Raw genomic sequence first — 17,669 nt, 5'->3', positions numbered from 1 at the left:
TGTGCTACTTCTAGATCACACCACTTGTTGTTTTCTAATCACTAGAACAGTCAAATCCTCTAACCGGGTAAGCTCTAACAAGCTTCAATGTACAAATCCTCTAACAAGGTGATCCATTAGTTTGGATTCAGAAATCCTCTACCGAGGTTACTCCTAACAGGGTACTACCTTTAACAGGGTATAGCTCCTAACAGAGCTTTGGGATCTTTAACAGGAATCACTCCTAGTAGAGCATTTTTGTAGACCCTAACCGGTCAGTTATCTATTACTGCAGATAGTTAACTTGTGAGTCTCATCTCACCGTGGTTTTTCCCATTTGGGTTATTCACGTATAAACACTTGTGTTATGGTGGATGTTTTACTTATTGTGGATGCTTTAATATCATTTTGGATTGCATGCATAGTGTTTAGTAAACTTGTTAAGTATCTCAACCGGTCAGTGTTTAATGTGGTATTGTTTTTACTGTCACTGATTCACCCCCCCTCTCAGTGCTTTATAAGTCTATCACACTACTGTAGCTGTTGGCATTGAGGATCATGGTCTTTACCGACTTGTGGATACGGGTGATTCTCTTGAGCATGCCTTCGAAGCAAAATCCTCTTCTATTACTAGACTATGGCATCAACGATATGGTCACCTAAACATTCATTACCTTGCTCAACTTGTTCAAGAAGATTTAGTACGTAGCCTACCTAAAATTCAAACTCATAATCAGTGAGTTTGTGAAGCTTGTCAGGTTGGGAAGCAGCACAGGAAACCGTTCAAGGATGGTGATTCATGGCGAGCATCTAAAGTACTGTAGTTGGCCCACGTTGATGTATGTGGTCCAATGAATACTCCTATTACTGGGTGCAGTTATTTCTTTCTTTCTGTTGATGATTACAGATTTGGGGCTTCTCCATTATTGTTTAGGTGTTGAGGTTTGGCAGATTGATGGTAGTATTTTTATTTCTCAGTCTAAGTATGCAAGGAACTTGCTTGACAGGTTCCGAATGCAAGATTGTAAACCTGCTTCCACGCCTATGGAGACATGACTGAAGTTGTCAGCCAAGTTTGATTCTCCTCCTGTAGATGAAACCAAAGATCAGAAAATTGCCCAGGACTCGCCAAACTCGGCGAGCCCGAGTACGATTTATGCCCCCGAGTCTGGAGAGCTCGGACTCGGACTCGTTCGAGTCCAGGGGGCGAACTCGCCAGACTTTCCGAGTTGGCGAGTTTGGCCTAAAATCGCCAAACTCGGCGAGTCCAGTGCTTGAAACTCGGCCGCTAGCTTGGTTAAATAAAATGACAAAAAAATACATTTTAAAAAGTTTTTTTAAATGAATGATCTTGTCTTTGTTCACTACAACCTCCGCCTGAGAATGAGAAAAATTAGGGTTACAACATACTGACCAATAGAAAAATAACACCAGACGCCTTTATTAAATAATAAGTCTTTTTGGCGCTGCCCCTTGACCCCACCTTGGGGGCACTGCCCCCAAACCCCCGTCAAAAACTATGGGGGGAAATTGCATCGATAGAAGTTGGGAAAATTTAACCTCCGAGTCTGACACTAATTGGATCGACCAAGTAGATATAGAGGCTAAGACTGTAGCCATGGCAAAGGAGGAGCGGAGAGCACGAGCATAGACTTGAGATTCAAAGGTAGACAGTGACATAGATGTTCCTGATGTTGGTGAGCATAACATGGTGTCACGGGGGGCAGCTATGGTTGTCAAATCATCTAGGACCTACCTTAGACGCCTTTGCAGGGAGCCGGGGTCGGGGCCGGAGGGTGCAGGCTCCTTTGAGCCATATGCTTGTAGTTGTATTTACCTTTTGTATTTGTATGGAACATTTGATGATGATCATATGTTGACATGGATTTTTTATTTCATGAGTTTTGTAATATCGTATACATTTGACAATATTTATATATCTATGTTTGTTATTTCCTTCAGCTACAATTTGCGTTTATGCTTATGTGATTGATGTATACTTGTGTATGTAATCAAATGAGCCGAGTTTGATTATGTTATTGTGTCTTTAAGGTGTATTCAATAAAGGGTGCATGAAACAAGTTTTAAATCTTTAAAAATCTCTAAATTTCTTGACTTTCTCACTTTCCCGAGTCCAGCTGAGTCTGACTCTAAGTCCCGAGTCCGAGAACGGGTCGGCCTTGCCGAGTCCGAGTCTTGTTTCTATGGATGAAGCACAATTCAGGCAACTAGTGGGCAGTCTCATCTATCTTACTGCTACTAGACCTAATCTCAGTTTTGCAGTGAGCTACATTTAATGCTTCATGACAGCCCCAAAGGCTGATCATTGGGTAGCAATGAAGTGTGTGCTACGTTATGTGAAGGGCACCTCTGATTATGGACTTCTTTATACTAGGAGTCATGATCCTAGACTCAGTGGGTTCACATATTCAGATTGGGTAGGTTCGGTTGATGACAGGAAGTCAACCTCTGGATATGTGTTCAATTTGGGATCTGGTGCAATCACATGGACTAGTAAAAAGGAGCAGGTAGTGGCTCTCTCCTCGACATAATTAGAGTATCGAGGAGTAGTTAAGGCAGCATGTGAGACAGTTTGGCTTCGTCGGATATGCAGATATCTCAAGCAGGTTCAACTCCCTTGTTCTGTGATAATCAGTGAGTGCTCAAACTTGCCAAGAATCCTGTCTTCCATGAAAGAACCAAGCACGTGGAAACTCACTGTCATTTCATCAGAAAGCTTGTTGAAGACGGTTTAGTTCAGTTGTTGTATGTTCCAACAACGGAGCAGACAACAAATATTCTCACCAAGTTGCTCAATCCAGATAAGTTTGCTAAATTCAGATGGCAGCTTGGTGTTGTTGATAGATTGACCATTAAGGGAGGGTATTAGAATAATATTCTTTATTGTTAATTAATGGTCAATAATGAAATATTGTAATTTTTAGATTCTTTCTAATAACAATTGTTTCTTATTTAGAAACATCGTCCCCTTCTACATTATTTAATGATCATGTGATCATTTGTAAATACAATCTAAAATTTTACCAATTACTTCTCAGTAATATTGCCTTAGGTCAAACCCCAATTTTGGAATTAACCATGAATGAAATAATACAAATAGAAATAAATGTTAGGGAGATATACCTCATATATGCAATTGTTGATGATGACACAATGCTCTTTTAATGTAATCACAGATGTTGAATGTAATCGCATGACAAACACATGAACATGAAAAACCCTAATCACACACACATGCTTGCATGAAGATTGATGTAACTTTGCTCCACAATACTTTTGAAGGATGAATATGCAGCCTTGAATCTTTGAATATGCTTGAATATGAATGCTTCACGGATGCACGAATGATATGATTGATGTTCTAGGTTTAAATGAATTGATAGGATGTCTTTATATGAGGTTCCCTAGGTTAATTACTGATTAGGCCTACCTCCAACGGTCATGTATAGCCACGAGGATCAAAAACCATCGAGGAGATATAACACCTGCCCTAATTCAAATTGGGGCCCCTTTGAGAGCATCCATGGCGTTTTAGGGTGCCATGGTCCAAACCAGGGCATTTCCTCTGCAAACAAGACCAAAATAAGGTGCTTAGGGAAAGGGTACCTCACGATGGGATCCACCAATGGGTGTTCATGGCCTCAAAGCTGGAGAATAGGACCTAAACGGACCTAGAGAGGAGAGGGGATAGGACACACTAAAGTGGGAGCCCAAACATGAGGTGTAAATTGTATCGATTACAATTTATGATGGTACAGAGAGCTACACACAAATAACAATATTGCTTAAATATTGATTGTTTGAGATAATACATTTATAAAGGAAGGAGTCTTCCTTAAATTTCTCCGATACAATTCTACTATTCTAAGATCAATTCTACTATTCTAAGATTGGTGAATTGTTAAAACCAAAGAATCATAAATCTGGAAAAAATCGCGATTAGACGTGATTAATCGGGAATCATCACTAGTCTGGATTTTTTCCCCCAAAAAATCGCCAAAATTGGGTCAACGATTGTCAATGATTTTACCATGTTTTACTCGCGAAAAAATCACGTGTCTAATTGGAAAAAAATCGTGAACATGCAAGGTATCCCTAAATAGCTCGCGAAAACCCTAAAATGCTTGTAAAGTTGCAGATTTAGGCCATGAATCTGCTACTTATCATGTCGCGCGGCAAGAGATAGACCATTTGATTCATTGCAGAGGAGAAAGAATGAAAAATCGACTGTTTTTTTTTAAGACGTGGGATGGGGTTTCCATGATTCGACGGTTTGAGCATGGTTTTCATTTTTTCCGGTCACCACTTTCAATGTTGCCCCTTGTAAATTCCTCGAGCAATAGTTTTTTTTTAATTTACTTGACTGATTTTAACATTAGATTTAATTGTTTTAAATAGATTTTTTTAATAGTTTTAGGTTTTAAAATTTTTATTTGTTAATTAGAATATTTAATTTTATTTTTTTTGCTCGATAATGGGCCATAACCGAAAATTTATTGAAATAATTTTAAACCTATTACAACTCGACTCACTAGGGGCACATGTAGGAAAGTGTCGGGCAAAGAAAACCTCCTGTCCAGCCTCATGAAGAGAAAAGAAAAATAAGATACAATCTAGACCCGTCAAGTCACGGGTTTACAAAGGAGTTGGCCATGCCAGAATATATGTTACAAATTCCTTACTAATCATACGGATTACATTGCATTGAGGTGACATACATTGTCCCATATTATACATTTGACCAAATTAATTACATACATTTGTTATAGACATTTGTCATCCTATACCACTAACCCATTGGTACTGTTCATTTTCTGGATCTGCTGCTTGAATTAATTGCTCTGAATTATAGAGCCTGCTCACCATCTCAGCCCTAGGCTAGTCCAAATTTCACCTGCACTCACAATGCAATCTAAACCAATCTTCCATGATATGTTAGTCTGTCCCTATGAAAATTTCACAAGCGCTTTTTGTAATTTGATTATACATATGATAGGCAAGATTGAGATAGCTAGAATCACTAGAATATTAAAACATTAGTAAAATGCTAACATTGTCATAACATACAATATGCCTTTTCTGATACGACCATGTTACTATAACTGTATGCCACTATACAATGACAGGTCACCATGACAAATCGGATACTGAGAAGTAAGTAACCAAGGGCAGAGTATGCCAATGCTATATATAGTTGATATATATACTGTATATTGACATTAGTCTGAATAAATGTGTAAATCAACAAATATACAGTCTATATATGTATACTATATTTATATCTGCCAATTCGAATTGCAAACTATATATATATAGTATAAATAAGAACTGTACAATCATCAACAAATGCCATAATCAACCAATTAAAGTGTGTGTGCCAGGTGTATTTAGTCTATATATACTCTATATGCATCCCAGTTCAAATTACATATAAATGATGCCAGTATAAATCCAGAAAGGTCTAAAGAAAATAGATACAAGGATATATGATGCAAAGTGCCTTAGTTAGTCTGAGAAGCACCTAATGTCTAAGATGCAAATGAATACTTAACTGTCTGAAGGTGTATATACGCCAAATATGTGTAAGTGTTGATATAGATTTGTAGGCGAATATGATTATCACTACCTCTAGTTCATCCTAAGCTCGATCTCCTCAAAGAGACTGATTGAATAAGGCCCTATTTGCCCCATCCGCACCATCGTTTGCCAGTTAGTCTGCCATAGTGTTAGCCTCCCTATATATATGATTCACATTATAATCGTTGAAATTTGTTAACAAAGATAAAGCTCTGTCCAACAAGCATCTCAACTCCCAGTTTGGCATATGATTAGATCTCAGGGCATTAATTATGATTGCAGAGTCCCCTTCCACTTCTAAACTGTTAATTTTGAGTATTATGCATAGATTCAAACCTTTGATTAATCCAAAGAGCTCAACCATATTGTTGGTGCAGTGGCCTAAGTGAATTGTTTTGGATCCAATCCATACCCCATTATCCTCATGAATAATGCATCCAACACCAGCCTTGCCTGGATTCCCATGAGAAGCCCCATCAAAATTCAATTTATGCCAACCATATTTTGGAGGTATCCATTTGCATGCCAATCTTAATGCCCTTTTATCAATGTCATCTCTACCTGAGAAAGGGGGAATCTTGATCCCTCACCACTGTTTTCTGATCAGATTGTCCCAATCCGTGAAGACTTTATCATAGTTTTGATGATTTGTTTTCTGATCAGATTGGGGAGAAGGGCACTAGACCAACCCAATTGCCCCATTAACCATTTCCAACATTTTTGGGTGTAATTGCAAGTCATGAATAGATGTGAGTTTGTTTCTTTATCTTGTTTGCATAGAAGGCAGATTGAGGGACCTTCAAATCCTCTTTTCCTGAATTGTTCTACTGCCAGAACCCTTCCTTGAATGGCAGTCCAAGCGAAGACTCCAGCCATAGGAAGACAATATGACCCCAGCCTTAGGAAGGCAATATTTGTCCCAGCAGAGTCTGAATGGAATGCTGTCTTTGACTATCCTTGCTTCATTATATACTATTTTAAAGCCATCTTTGCAATTGTATTGCCTGCCTTTGGCCTTCAACCATACAAGTTTGTCTGACTCTTGCCTAAATATGATTAACCTGTTCCTCAAAATTTGTTGTAGTTTCAAAGCTCTGCTATCATCCATGTGATTGCTCAGTACTTTTCATTTCCTTCCAACGATTAGATTAGGGTCAAATACAACATAATCCCTGACATACTTGCCCCAAAGTTGGATAAGGTGATCTTTGATACCTCTGGTGTCCATTAATTTTTCTATTGGTGGATGCCTCCCCAATGAGTCCTCCCAGAATAGGGCAAACCTGCCATCATGAATATCCCAGGACAGGCTAAGTCACCAGGTTCGAATTCAGGTTCGAATTCGAAGTTCGACAGCTTTGAAATTCGAATGAAGTTCGATGCGGAAAAAATTCGAAATGTATAAAATTCGAATTAAATTCGCCATATGTAATTTTAAATTTTTTTTTTAATAAATATATGTAATATATCTATAAATTTGCGTAAATAGTTTAACATTGATAAATAGATTTGAAATCATTACAAAAAGATGACACATTTATAAAATATAAACCGTAGGAAACATATGCTTTCACTATTGCAAAGATGTTCTTTTGTCAAAAAGGTACAATAACAGTAAAAAACTTTAGAACTTTAAAATAACTCTAAGTCATCAAGAGCACTTGGCTGGGATGCCAAATCATCATCATCTGTATCACTACTCAGTTCATCATCTGCAAAGTCAGGCTCATCTGCATCTGGCATTGCTATGCCTTCAAGAGTTTGTTGTAAAGAAGTGTTCTTTGCTGATTTGTTCATCAGCAATTTCAAATTGCTGCGAACATAGACAAGATCTCCCAACTTTCCAGTCAGCAATTTGTTCCTCTTTTTGGAATGGATGTGGTCAAAGCAACTCTAGTTCCTCTCAGAAGCTGATGAACTTGCTCCTTGACTCAAAATTCGAATAGCAAACTCTTGCAATTCAGGAGCTGATGATCCATAAGAGATCCACCATCTATATCCAGACATACGTGGCGAGTCATATTTGGCTTCTGCCCCTCCAAACATCCCTTCTCCTCTCTTGTATTGCCAACTTTGATCTCTGATTAGTGCTGCCATTTTTGGATTTGGTACATACCTACCAATGGCTTGTTAAAGCCTTGCCATGATTTCATTATCACCCCTTCTATCAATAGAAAACAATTTAGGCTCCAAAAAGCAAGCTGCTGCATGTAAAGGTGTGTGCATCATTTTCCATTTGCAATCAACTGTCTCCCATATTTGCATATATTCTGCTTCTTCATTATTTAGTGCTTTTTGAATAGATTCCTTACACCGGTCCATGCTTTCGTAAAGCATGCCAAGGCAAGGAGTGTCACCATCAACCATACGAAGCACGTCAACAATTGGTTCACATACAAGCAAGACTTTTGCTGCACTTTCCCAGAAATTGCTGTTTAGGATGATTTGCTCTATGTTCTTCCCCTTGGGGCATTTAGAAAGCACTGAACTTTCCCACTGATTGGAACATATAACAGACCTCAAAGCTGCTTTTTCTTCAACCACTCTTTTCAAAGTGATATAATATGAAGCAAATCTTGTTTCACAAGGCCTCAACAATTCCTTTGATGCATGTTGCCTATAAATACTCAATGTGAGACGATGATTCCGTATGAAATTTGCAATTGCTCTCCCTCTATGAATAGCTTCATTTACCCATGGGAATTTAGCTAAGTCATGAAGCAACAAATCGAGACAATGGGCTGCACATGGGCTCCAATATATCTGTGGGTACTTCTCTACAATCAGCCTCCCAGCTCCCACACAATTTGCTGCACTATCAGTTACCACTTGAACCACATTTTCCATCCCTACTTCAAGAATGGCTTCCTCTAATATTTGAAAAATATACTCTGAAGTTTTTTTGTGGTTCATGGTGTCAATGACTTTCAAAAACACAACACCTTCAAGACAAGACACCAAAACATTAATCAATGGCCTTTGACACATATTTGACCATCCATCACTCAATATAGTGCAACCTGTTTCCTTCCAAGTGGCTTTGACATTAGCTAATTTTTCAGTCACTCTGTCTTTTGACCTCTGCAAAAGAGTTGTCCTGATAGCCTCTGAACCTGGGGGTGTGTACCCTTTGCCAAACTCTGCAATTTTCTGAATTGCATTACGGAAATGAGGATTTCTCGCAACATTGAATGGAATAGCACTTGTGTAAAACAAATCAGCAACTGCATCATCCACCTGTTGTTTCTCTATTGGTTTCCAAAAGTTGTTCAGTGTTCCACTCTGTTTTGGTACACTCGCCGCTTTGGATTGCACAGAAGAGGAAGACATGGCAGATGTGAATCTAGATATATCTCCTTCAATTCTCTATTTCTTTTGTGCCTTCTTCATTTTACCTACCGTTGAAGCAGCCAACTCTTTCTCTAGAATAGCTTTAAGTTCTAGAGTCGCACCTATGCATGCTTGAACACCTCCACCTGGACCCCCTGTATTAGCAAGGAAGTGGTCCCTAAGCCTTGTTAAAGTTCCAATAATATTTGCCTGACATATGTTACATTTGATGTGAGTTCCATTTCGAGTCACATGCTTCCATGCCTCAGAAGTTGATTTGGGAGGAGCCATTAAATGAAAATCTGCATGTTTGGAAAGAAAAATTAAAAAACACACTACTTTTATTTCAACCTTTTAAAAATATATAATAAAAATATATAATATTAAACAATATAATAAAAAACCATTAATATAAATTTATAAATTATATAATAACAATATTAAACAACATTATAAAAAATAAACATTATAAATTATAAACTATTAATTAACCTAAAAAAATATTAAATAAACAACATTATTAAATAATAATAAACCTAAAAAAATATTAAATAAACAACATTATAAATTTATAAACATTTAATAAACAATATTATAAACATTATAAATAAATAATAAACCTAAAAAAATATTAAATAAATAATAATAAAATTTATAATAAGCATTATTAAATTGTTTATAAAAATATTAAACCTAAAAAAAATTAAAAAAATATAAAAATATATAATATAATATTACAAACTATTAATATAAAATCATAATTTTTTAAACATTAACATTATAAACAAAAAAAAAATATAATAAACTTAAAAAAAATGGCGGCCTACCTGTGCAGGTTGCGGACTGGTCGCGGACGTGTCAATGCTTGACGGTGGCGTCGCGGATTGGTGGTGACGCGAGCTGGTGGCGTCGCGGACTGCAGGTGGCGTCGCGGACTGGTGGCGACGCGAGCTAGTGGTGTCGCGGACTGGTGGCGGCCGAGCAACTCCTGCGGCCGAGCAGACAAGGCTCCTTTGGCAACTTGCGTGGCGGTCGAGCAGAGTGGGCTCCATTAGCAACTCGCGTGGGTGTGATTGCAACTCCTGCGGCCGCCCTTTTATAAAATTCAAGAAAAAACCCTAAAATGCAAACCCAAAAAATAAAAAACACTTTAACAAACCCTAATTTTTTTTTCGAATTTAATCGATTTTTTGCATAGTTTTTCAAGTTCGCTGAATTTCGAACTTCAAGGTTCAAATTCGGTCGAACCCGGTGACTTAGAGGACAGGTATTGAGTTATGTGCCTTCTGCAATCTAGCATAAAGTTCCATATTCTAGACCCTCTAGGGGGGTTAGAGAGTCTAAAAAACGATTCTCTACAATTGCTCATAACATATTTGTGTCTAAGGATCTTTGCCCATTTGGCCTCTGAGTGAATGTAGGCCCTCCAAACCAGTTTTGCCCCGAGAGCCCTTTTTTGCCAAAGAAGGTTTCTAATCCCCGTACCTCCATCTTGCCTGTCTCTACAAATTTTATCCCAAGAAATTGAAGCCATCTTCTTCTTCTCTACTGAACCTTGCCAATAAAAATTCCTAATAATCTTAATCGACCTTATGTGTTCCCTTGAAGAGAGTGGGATGCAAGATAGAAGATATATGGGCATGGCAGCTAGGACTGATTTAATTAGTGTAACTCTTCCTGCATTGGACAACCAACACCCCTTCCAAGTAGATAACTTTTTTAGCAATTTCTCAGTCAGAGGGTCCTAAAGTTTGCTTGTCCTGGTTCCATTGTCAATAGGCATACCAAGATAAATGCTGGGAAGGTGTCCAATCCTAATGCCAAGGGTCGAAGCAATTCGTGTCTCCTCAATTGGCTTTGTGTTGAAGAAGAATATCTCAGATTTTTCAGCGTTGACAATCTCACTTGAAGCCTGACCATATTGATTCAGCACATTTTTTAGCTCATGTGCCTCTTTAACATCCCCTTTCCCTAAGAGCATTGTGTCATCTGCGAATTGTTGGTGTATGTAGGGATCCACCCCGTTGGTGATTCTAATACCATCCAGTTTCCCTAGCCTACAAAGTGCTTTTAAGCTCCTTCCCAAGGCTTCAGACATAATTATGAATAGGAAGGGAGATAGAGGATCGCCCTGCCGTAAACCTCTTGATATCTCAAAGAGTCCCTCAGGTTTCCCATTGATTAAAATTGAGAATCTGGGGCTTGAGATGCAGTAGAATACCCACCCCACCCATTGTTTGTCAAAACCAAAGGCTCTCAGGAAGCTGCATAAGAAGTGCCAATCGACTTTATCATAGGCCTTCTTGATATCTAATTTGATCAACATGCTGGGCTTCCTCTAGGATTGTATGGAGTGTATAGCTTCTTGGACTATGACAATCCCATCCAATATCGATCTATTTCGAATGGATCGTGTTTGTTCTTCTGAGATTATATTAGGGAGTAGTTTTTTTAATCTATTTGCCATAACTTTGGCTAGTAGTTTATATAGGATGTTGTATAAGGCTATGGGTCCGAAATCATCCCATTTTGAAGGGTTTTCCTTTTTGGGCAATAACGCGATAAATGTATTATTTATTTCTTTCAGGAATGTCCTTGTGTTCTGGGCAGATTCAAGGGCCACTGTTACCTCATCACCAATTATGTGTCAACATTTCTGATAAAGCCCACATGGAAACCGTCTGGCTCGGGTGCCCTATCAGCATGAAATTGTGACAGGGCAAACTCCACCTCAGCCTTTATAAACTTGACATTCAGCAGTTCATTATCCTCCTTGTCCATAAGTTTAGGAATGTTTTTTATAAGTTTAGGATATTTTCATATTCAGATAACTGTTTGTCTTCCGCCATATAAGTCTCTTGAACCATACCATTGAGCATCACCTCCTGATTCACACCTTCTAATTTCATTTTAATTCTGGCTTTTTCCTTGAAAATGTCTGTAAATATCTCCTTGTTCCAATCCAATAATCTATGTTTGATCATTTTCAATTTTGATGCTAGGCAATACATCTTAGATCTAGAGAAATGCCGAGCCGTCCACCAATTCTAAATGTTAGGGAAGAAGTCCTCATGTTTAAGCCACATTAATTCAAACTTAAAGGGGCGGCCAATTGTTTTAACTTCTCCCATTATTTCCCGGAATACTGGGTAATGCTTAGATCCAGACCATGGCAGAACAGAGGGTTTCATTCCAGATGAAAAGGTGGAAACGTCACCTTTGAAGAAAAAATTGTCTAGTGTCTCTGCAATGTTGCAGAATCCAAGTCTTCTGTTGTTCCAAGTGTGACCCCCTTCCTCTGTTTTTATTTCCAGCAAGTTATTGTCACAAACCCAGTTTATAAATTCAATTTGAGGTTGTTGTATGGTTTTAATTCCCCCACGTTTATCGGATTGATAAAGGATAGTGTTGAAATCCCCCCCGATTATGCAGTATTGGGAGGGCTGACCACACAGATATTGACTGATTTCTTGCCATACCAATCTCTTTTTATTCATAGGGATTGGCCCATAAACATTCAAAAGGGTGAATTCCAATTTATGAGTGAGGGATCTAACTGAGCCAACCATCCAGTGTTGCATTTTGACGCTACTAGTGTAGGAGATTGTGCCTTTCGTCCATAATATAGCTAGACCCCCAGAAGCCCCAATAGAATCAACATCCTCCATTTGCCAATTAGTGAGTTTCCTCCCAAAATTGGATAACTCGCTTAAACATAGTTTAGTTTCTTGCAACATCACTATGTCAACCTAAGATTTCATGATGCTGCGCTTGATCAAGCGTTGCTTATTAGGGGCACCCTAACATTCCAAGTTAGAATGTTTACTGCTCTACGGGGGGGGAGATTCTCTTTCCCCGAGCAAAGGAGAGTGGTTATCTTTACTTGCCCTTCTGCCTCCCCGTCCATCCTCCTCTTGTCTAAAAAAGTCTTTCCGCCTCTGCCCTTCTTGCATCTTTTCTTTAATTTATTAATATAATTATTATATATTATAATAATTTAATTTATAATGTTTAATGAATGTTTAAAATATTAATATACATTGTAATAGATTAATGTTTTATAGTTTATAATGTAAATTATAATAAATATAAATGTTTAATAATATATGATAATTATATATGTTCAAATAGATTATATTAATAGTATAATAACTAATTATTAATATTATATTGTCAAATTAACATATGTTAATATTATTTAATACATAATATTTTAATTTATTTTTATTAATTCTTATTATATAGATAATTTTAATTTATTATTGTAATTATAATAATATACATAATTTAATTTATAATGTTTAAAATATTAAATATACATTTTAATAGATTAATAGTTTAATATTTTATAATTTATAATTTAAATTATAATAAATATAGATGTTTAATATAAATATAATAGTTTAATATTTAATATTTTATAATTTAAATTTACAAATATAAATGTTTAATAATATATGATTATTATACATGTTCAGAATGGATTATATTTATAGTATAATAAGTCATTATTAATATCATATTGTTCATTCAAATTAAGATATACTAATATTATATAATATATAATGTTTTGATTTATATTTATTATTTCTTATTAGATTATTAATTTATTAAATTATATAAAGTAATTATATTATAATTACATTTTTTCAATTCTTGCTTTTAGGTTGTAAAATGTATATATTTATTATTTTTATATGTTTTTTGTACCGGTGTACCCAACCTCCAAAACATTGTCGTATTATCATTAATAGAAAAAAAAATTGTCGTATCTCAACTGGCAACTTAGTTTTATTTGCTTATAATATCTCTATACTATGGAAATACCCCTGGATACAAAAAAAATAATTAATTTTTTTATTATTTTTGTTCAAATTTTTTACTTTTTATATAGATCTGATTTTTTCTCGATTTTTTCCTAATTTTTTCAAAAAATCTTATACTTTTGGTTTGCCGATTAATTCCCCAAACGATTAATGCTTCTTTGGTTAAAACAACTCGTAACTATCACAGTAACAATATATATCCTAACATTCTCCCCCTTATTGTGAACATGGTAAAAGAATGTTAGAATTTGAAAAGATGAATAACCTAGAATAACTAGTGCAAACAAAATTGTGAATGTAAATGATACAATATCAAAATAACAACACAAAGTTAGTGTCCAAGAGAGAAATGCAAATGCTGCAAAAACAAAATAGCATTAGGAGAATGCAAGAGCAAAAAGTTGCAGAATGCAATTACAATGCAATAGAATGGAATGCAAAGACTAGCTAGGAGTGAGTATATATAGGAAATGATATAGGGGAGAGGTGGCAAATATGACCAATTGTTAAAGACCACCACAATAGCCTAAAAAAAGGCAAGTGTAACTTCCATGGAAAATGACGGCACCTTGCACACATTCACTAATATTTAATTAATCCTAAGCAGGCTTAATTAAAAGTGTAGGAAAAACCTAGGAATAAGAAAATAAATAACCAACTAGGAAATAAAAACCTACACTAACACCTCCCCTTAAGCGCAACTTAGGTGGGTAAAAGACAATGAGTCCCGGCAAGTGAGGCCATATTAGGTACCCATGTACAAAGAATTCCCCTCCCCCACAAAGAGAAGAAGCCCCTTATACAATACTGAAAATAATAGACAAGTGTCTTCCACTTATTTAGTGGTGAGCGTGAGGGGCACATCCACTTATATAGTGGGAAAACAATATACTTTGAAACCACTTGTTCGGTGGGGTAAGTACATCAGCAACAACAAATTTAAACCCATCGGTAGTACTACCATCCAGTGCTTACAAAATAAAGTGTATAGAAATGAAATCTCTTAGCAATAAAAATATTTGAAGCATTGTGAACACCAAATAAGAGGATTTGCTGCTTATTTAAAACCAAACTGCTGTAATACACCAAATGGTGCCCAAATTCATGAACAAACCCACCCAGCTTGTAACAACTATATACCTTAATCATGATGAATTTTATATGTTGGTACAGGTTTGAAAATGCACTAGAAACTCACTGCTAAAGGTCTGAACAGGAAACAAACCGCTCCAAAAATCTCACTAACATCTTGTTTAACACACCCAAATTGAGCATAGCCTTGAATATCACTTCCAACTTATCAAGCACATTCCAAAATCTTTGAAAATGATGTCATAATCACCAACTAATCACAAAGATTACTCCCAGTCCCAAACAATGATGTCTTAACCAACCAATATCACTTGAGATATTTCTTCTATGTTTTGCATATTGTTTTCTATGCCTTTTCATTTTTTTTAATCTCTATGTCTATTTTTAATCAGCATGAGTATGCATAATTCTATTATGACGAACAGATTTTATGTCCTGCCCCTAAACCCGATTGCAGCCACAAGAGCAATCATGACAGTATTTCATGTTGAAGACAAACAACTATTAATAAAGGTGCCGACTTTCCCAAGATTACACAGCAATTTACAGTTTTAATTAACAACAAGTATGGGCAAGCAATTTACAAAGGAAGTGATTATATTGACAAGACAACGCTCCCTTAAACAGCAATTAAAAGAAATGGTTTGTTTGATTAAAGAAATATCTAATTACAAGTGACTTATGTTAAAACTAAAAACAACGATTAAACCTTGAGGAGATGCGACTTTGTAATAGTATGTTAAGATATGTTAACATTGCATAAGTTAAAGGGCCCAACCTGTCTTTGGGTTATGATCGTTGATGAAAAGAGATGACTCTAAATTAATTTTCCCTTTGCGAAAATATAAGATTACTATGGAGATTTGAATGAGAGGGGAGTAATGAAGGTATCAGAATCTGATATTGATAATAAATTCAGGCATACAGCAGTTGATATTATATTGGTGATTTGGTATGGGTTTTCTTGTGATATATATAGCATAGTGGATCTTGATTATGATTGTTCATTATATATATTTACATACATACATACATACATACATATATATATATATATATATATTACTCACACACACACACACACCATCATATGAAATTCTCTATATGTTGTATAAATGATTCAATCAGCCATGACATGGGTAGTAAGGGATTACAAGGAGTGGAAACAGCGATGAGGTCCTGTTCTAAGTACGTGACCTCATGGTGGTAGATCAAGGGCCCCATGAGGCTAAGGGGGTACAACAAGTACTGCCCTTGGGCTTAGAAGGGAAGGGCTTTCATGCCACCCTATTGTAAATGCACCCAAACCCTCTATCATGGTGGCTCAATATACCAAGGAGTCCAATCATAGGAAGGGGAATAAGATGGCATTGAAGGGGAATGGTTATAGGACACCTCACTAGGTACACCACCTCATATGGATGACAAGGGCCACATGAGGCCAAGAGGGATGGTATATCCGCTCTTGGGCCAAGGTAGAGGATCTCTAGGGTACCCTATCAAGTCACCTTATTCAAGCTTCCCTATGGTTGAAATTTCCCCAATAAATTAGAAATATCTTATGATTAAGTTAATGTTCATCACCCTTGTAGGATTTTAGGGAAAAATCTAGGGAATTTAAAAAGGAGACATTACATTTTATTCAACAATTATGTGACATCATGAATTTGTTAAATAGACTCTTCTAAACCATGTACTGATTTTCACATGTTGGTTGTCGTGTTGCAGTCATGATATTTTTGTTTCAAGGTATTATAATATTTTTTTATTTTTCGTTCACTGCTCAAACTTCAAGTGCTAATAATTTTTTATTTTTCAACTACCATAATATAGCTTTCAAGGTCATTTCTTATCAATGGGACACAACTTTGGAGTTGGGTGTCATTGAGTCTTTTCTGTACCTAATAAAATATCAAATGTTTCAATGATGATATAATGATGCAAAGGCACCCTGTGGTACCGTGTCAATATGACTTAACCAATAATGAAAATGATTGTTATGCCACTGGCTAAGATATGTTGTCACTCAAAAAGCTAAAGTTGATTGTGGAAATGGAAGATTCAATGTTTAAGCTATTGAAAAATTATAGCTAACATCATTTTATATAACGACCCAGGAGTTTGAGTTGCCCCTTGATTTGTATATAATGACCTGTGGATATAGGTTAATGGTGAACTAAATTACCTGATGTTGTCATTGACAGAATTAGACAATGCTCATTTTCATTAATACCCTTGAATTGCAGTGTGTTAATTGCTAGTTAAAATGCAGGAGTGTACTAAGTGAAGTTTCACTGGCACAGTGGGGATTTGGTTCCTGGACAGGTTACACAGACCTCTTTGGGCCTTATACCATGGCTTTATTTATTGCATTGGTGAATATGAGAGAATCATACTTATAATTACAAACTTAACAAAAGCTTCTTAAACTCCAGATGCATTTGAGTTGATGTATCTTATATATAATGGTTTCTGTACTGCACAATTCTTTGGTATTTTTAAGCGCTTAGAACAGGGACTTTGTGATTCATTTAATTATTTGTCAACATAAGGCTCAGTTGTTGATTTCTTGGATGAACAGGTGGATGTAAAATTGCGCCATGAGGACTTGAGAATCGATACTTTTCGATCAGGTGGGGCAGGTGGCCAAAGTGTAAATACAACAAGCAGTGCTGTTCGGGTGACTCACATTCCTACAGGTATTGTGATAAGTATTCAAGATGAGCGGTCTCAACACCAGGTAATTAATTGTCCATCCTGTCTACTTATAAGTAGTCTGCAAATTTCAGTTCAGATCTTTTATAAGGTTCTTTTTGACCTCCATTCATTTATAAAACCTAGCAC

General features: G+C 36.3%; 1 protein-coding gene across 7 annotated transcripts in view; it reads left to right on the top strand.

Moving 5' to 3' along the window:
- LOC131054237 (peptide chain release factor 1, mitochondrial) overlaps positions 1–17,669 on the top strand; it is a 150,660-nt gene that overhangs the window by 91,558 nt on the left and 41,433 nt on the right. For all 7 annotated transcript variants that reach the window (XM_057988706.2, XM_057988697.2, XM_057988725.2 and 4 more), the window contains one exon: positions 17,407–17,565. In XM_057988706.2, coding sequence (XP_057844689.2) covers positions 17,407–17,565 — 159 coding nt within the window. The remainder of the gene's footprint in view (positions 1–17,406; positions 17,566–17,669) is intronic.

The sequence above is a fragment of the Cryptomeria japonica genome, chromosome 4, assembly GCF_030272615.1.
Source record: "Cryptomeria japonica chromosome 4, Sugi_1.0, whole genome shotgun sequence".
NCBI classification, from domain to species: domain Eukaryota; kingdom Viridiplantae; phylum Streptophyta; class Pinopsida; order Cupressales; family Cupressaceae; genus Cryptomeria; species Cryptomeria japonica.
Note: the sequence above shows the minus strand (reverse complement) of the source record. Positions and strands in the feature narration are given on the sequence as shown.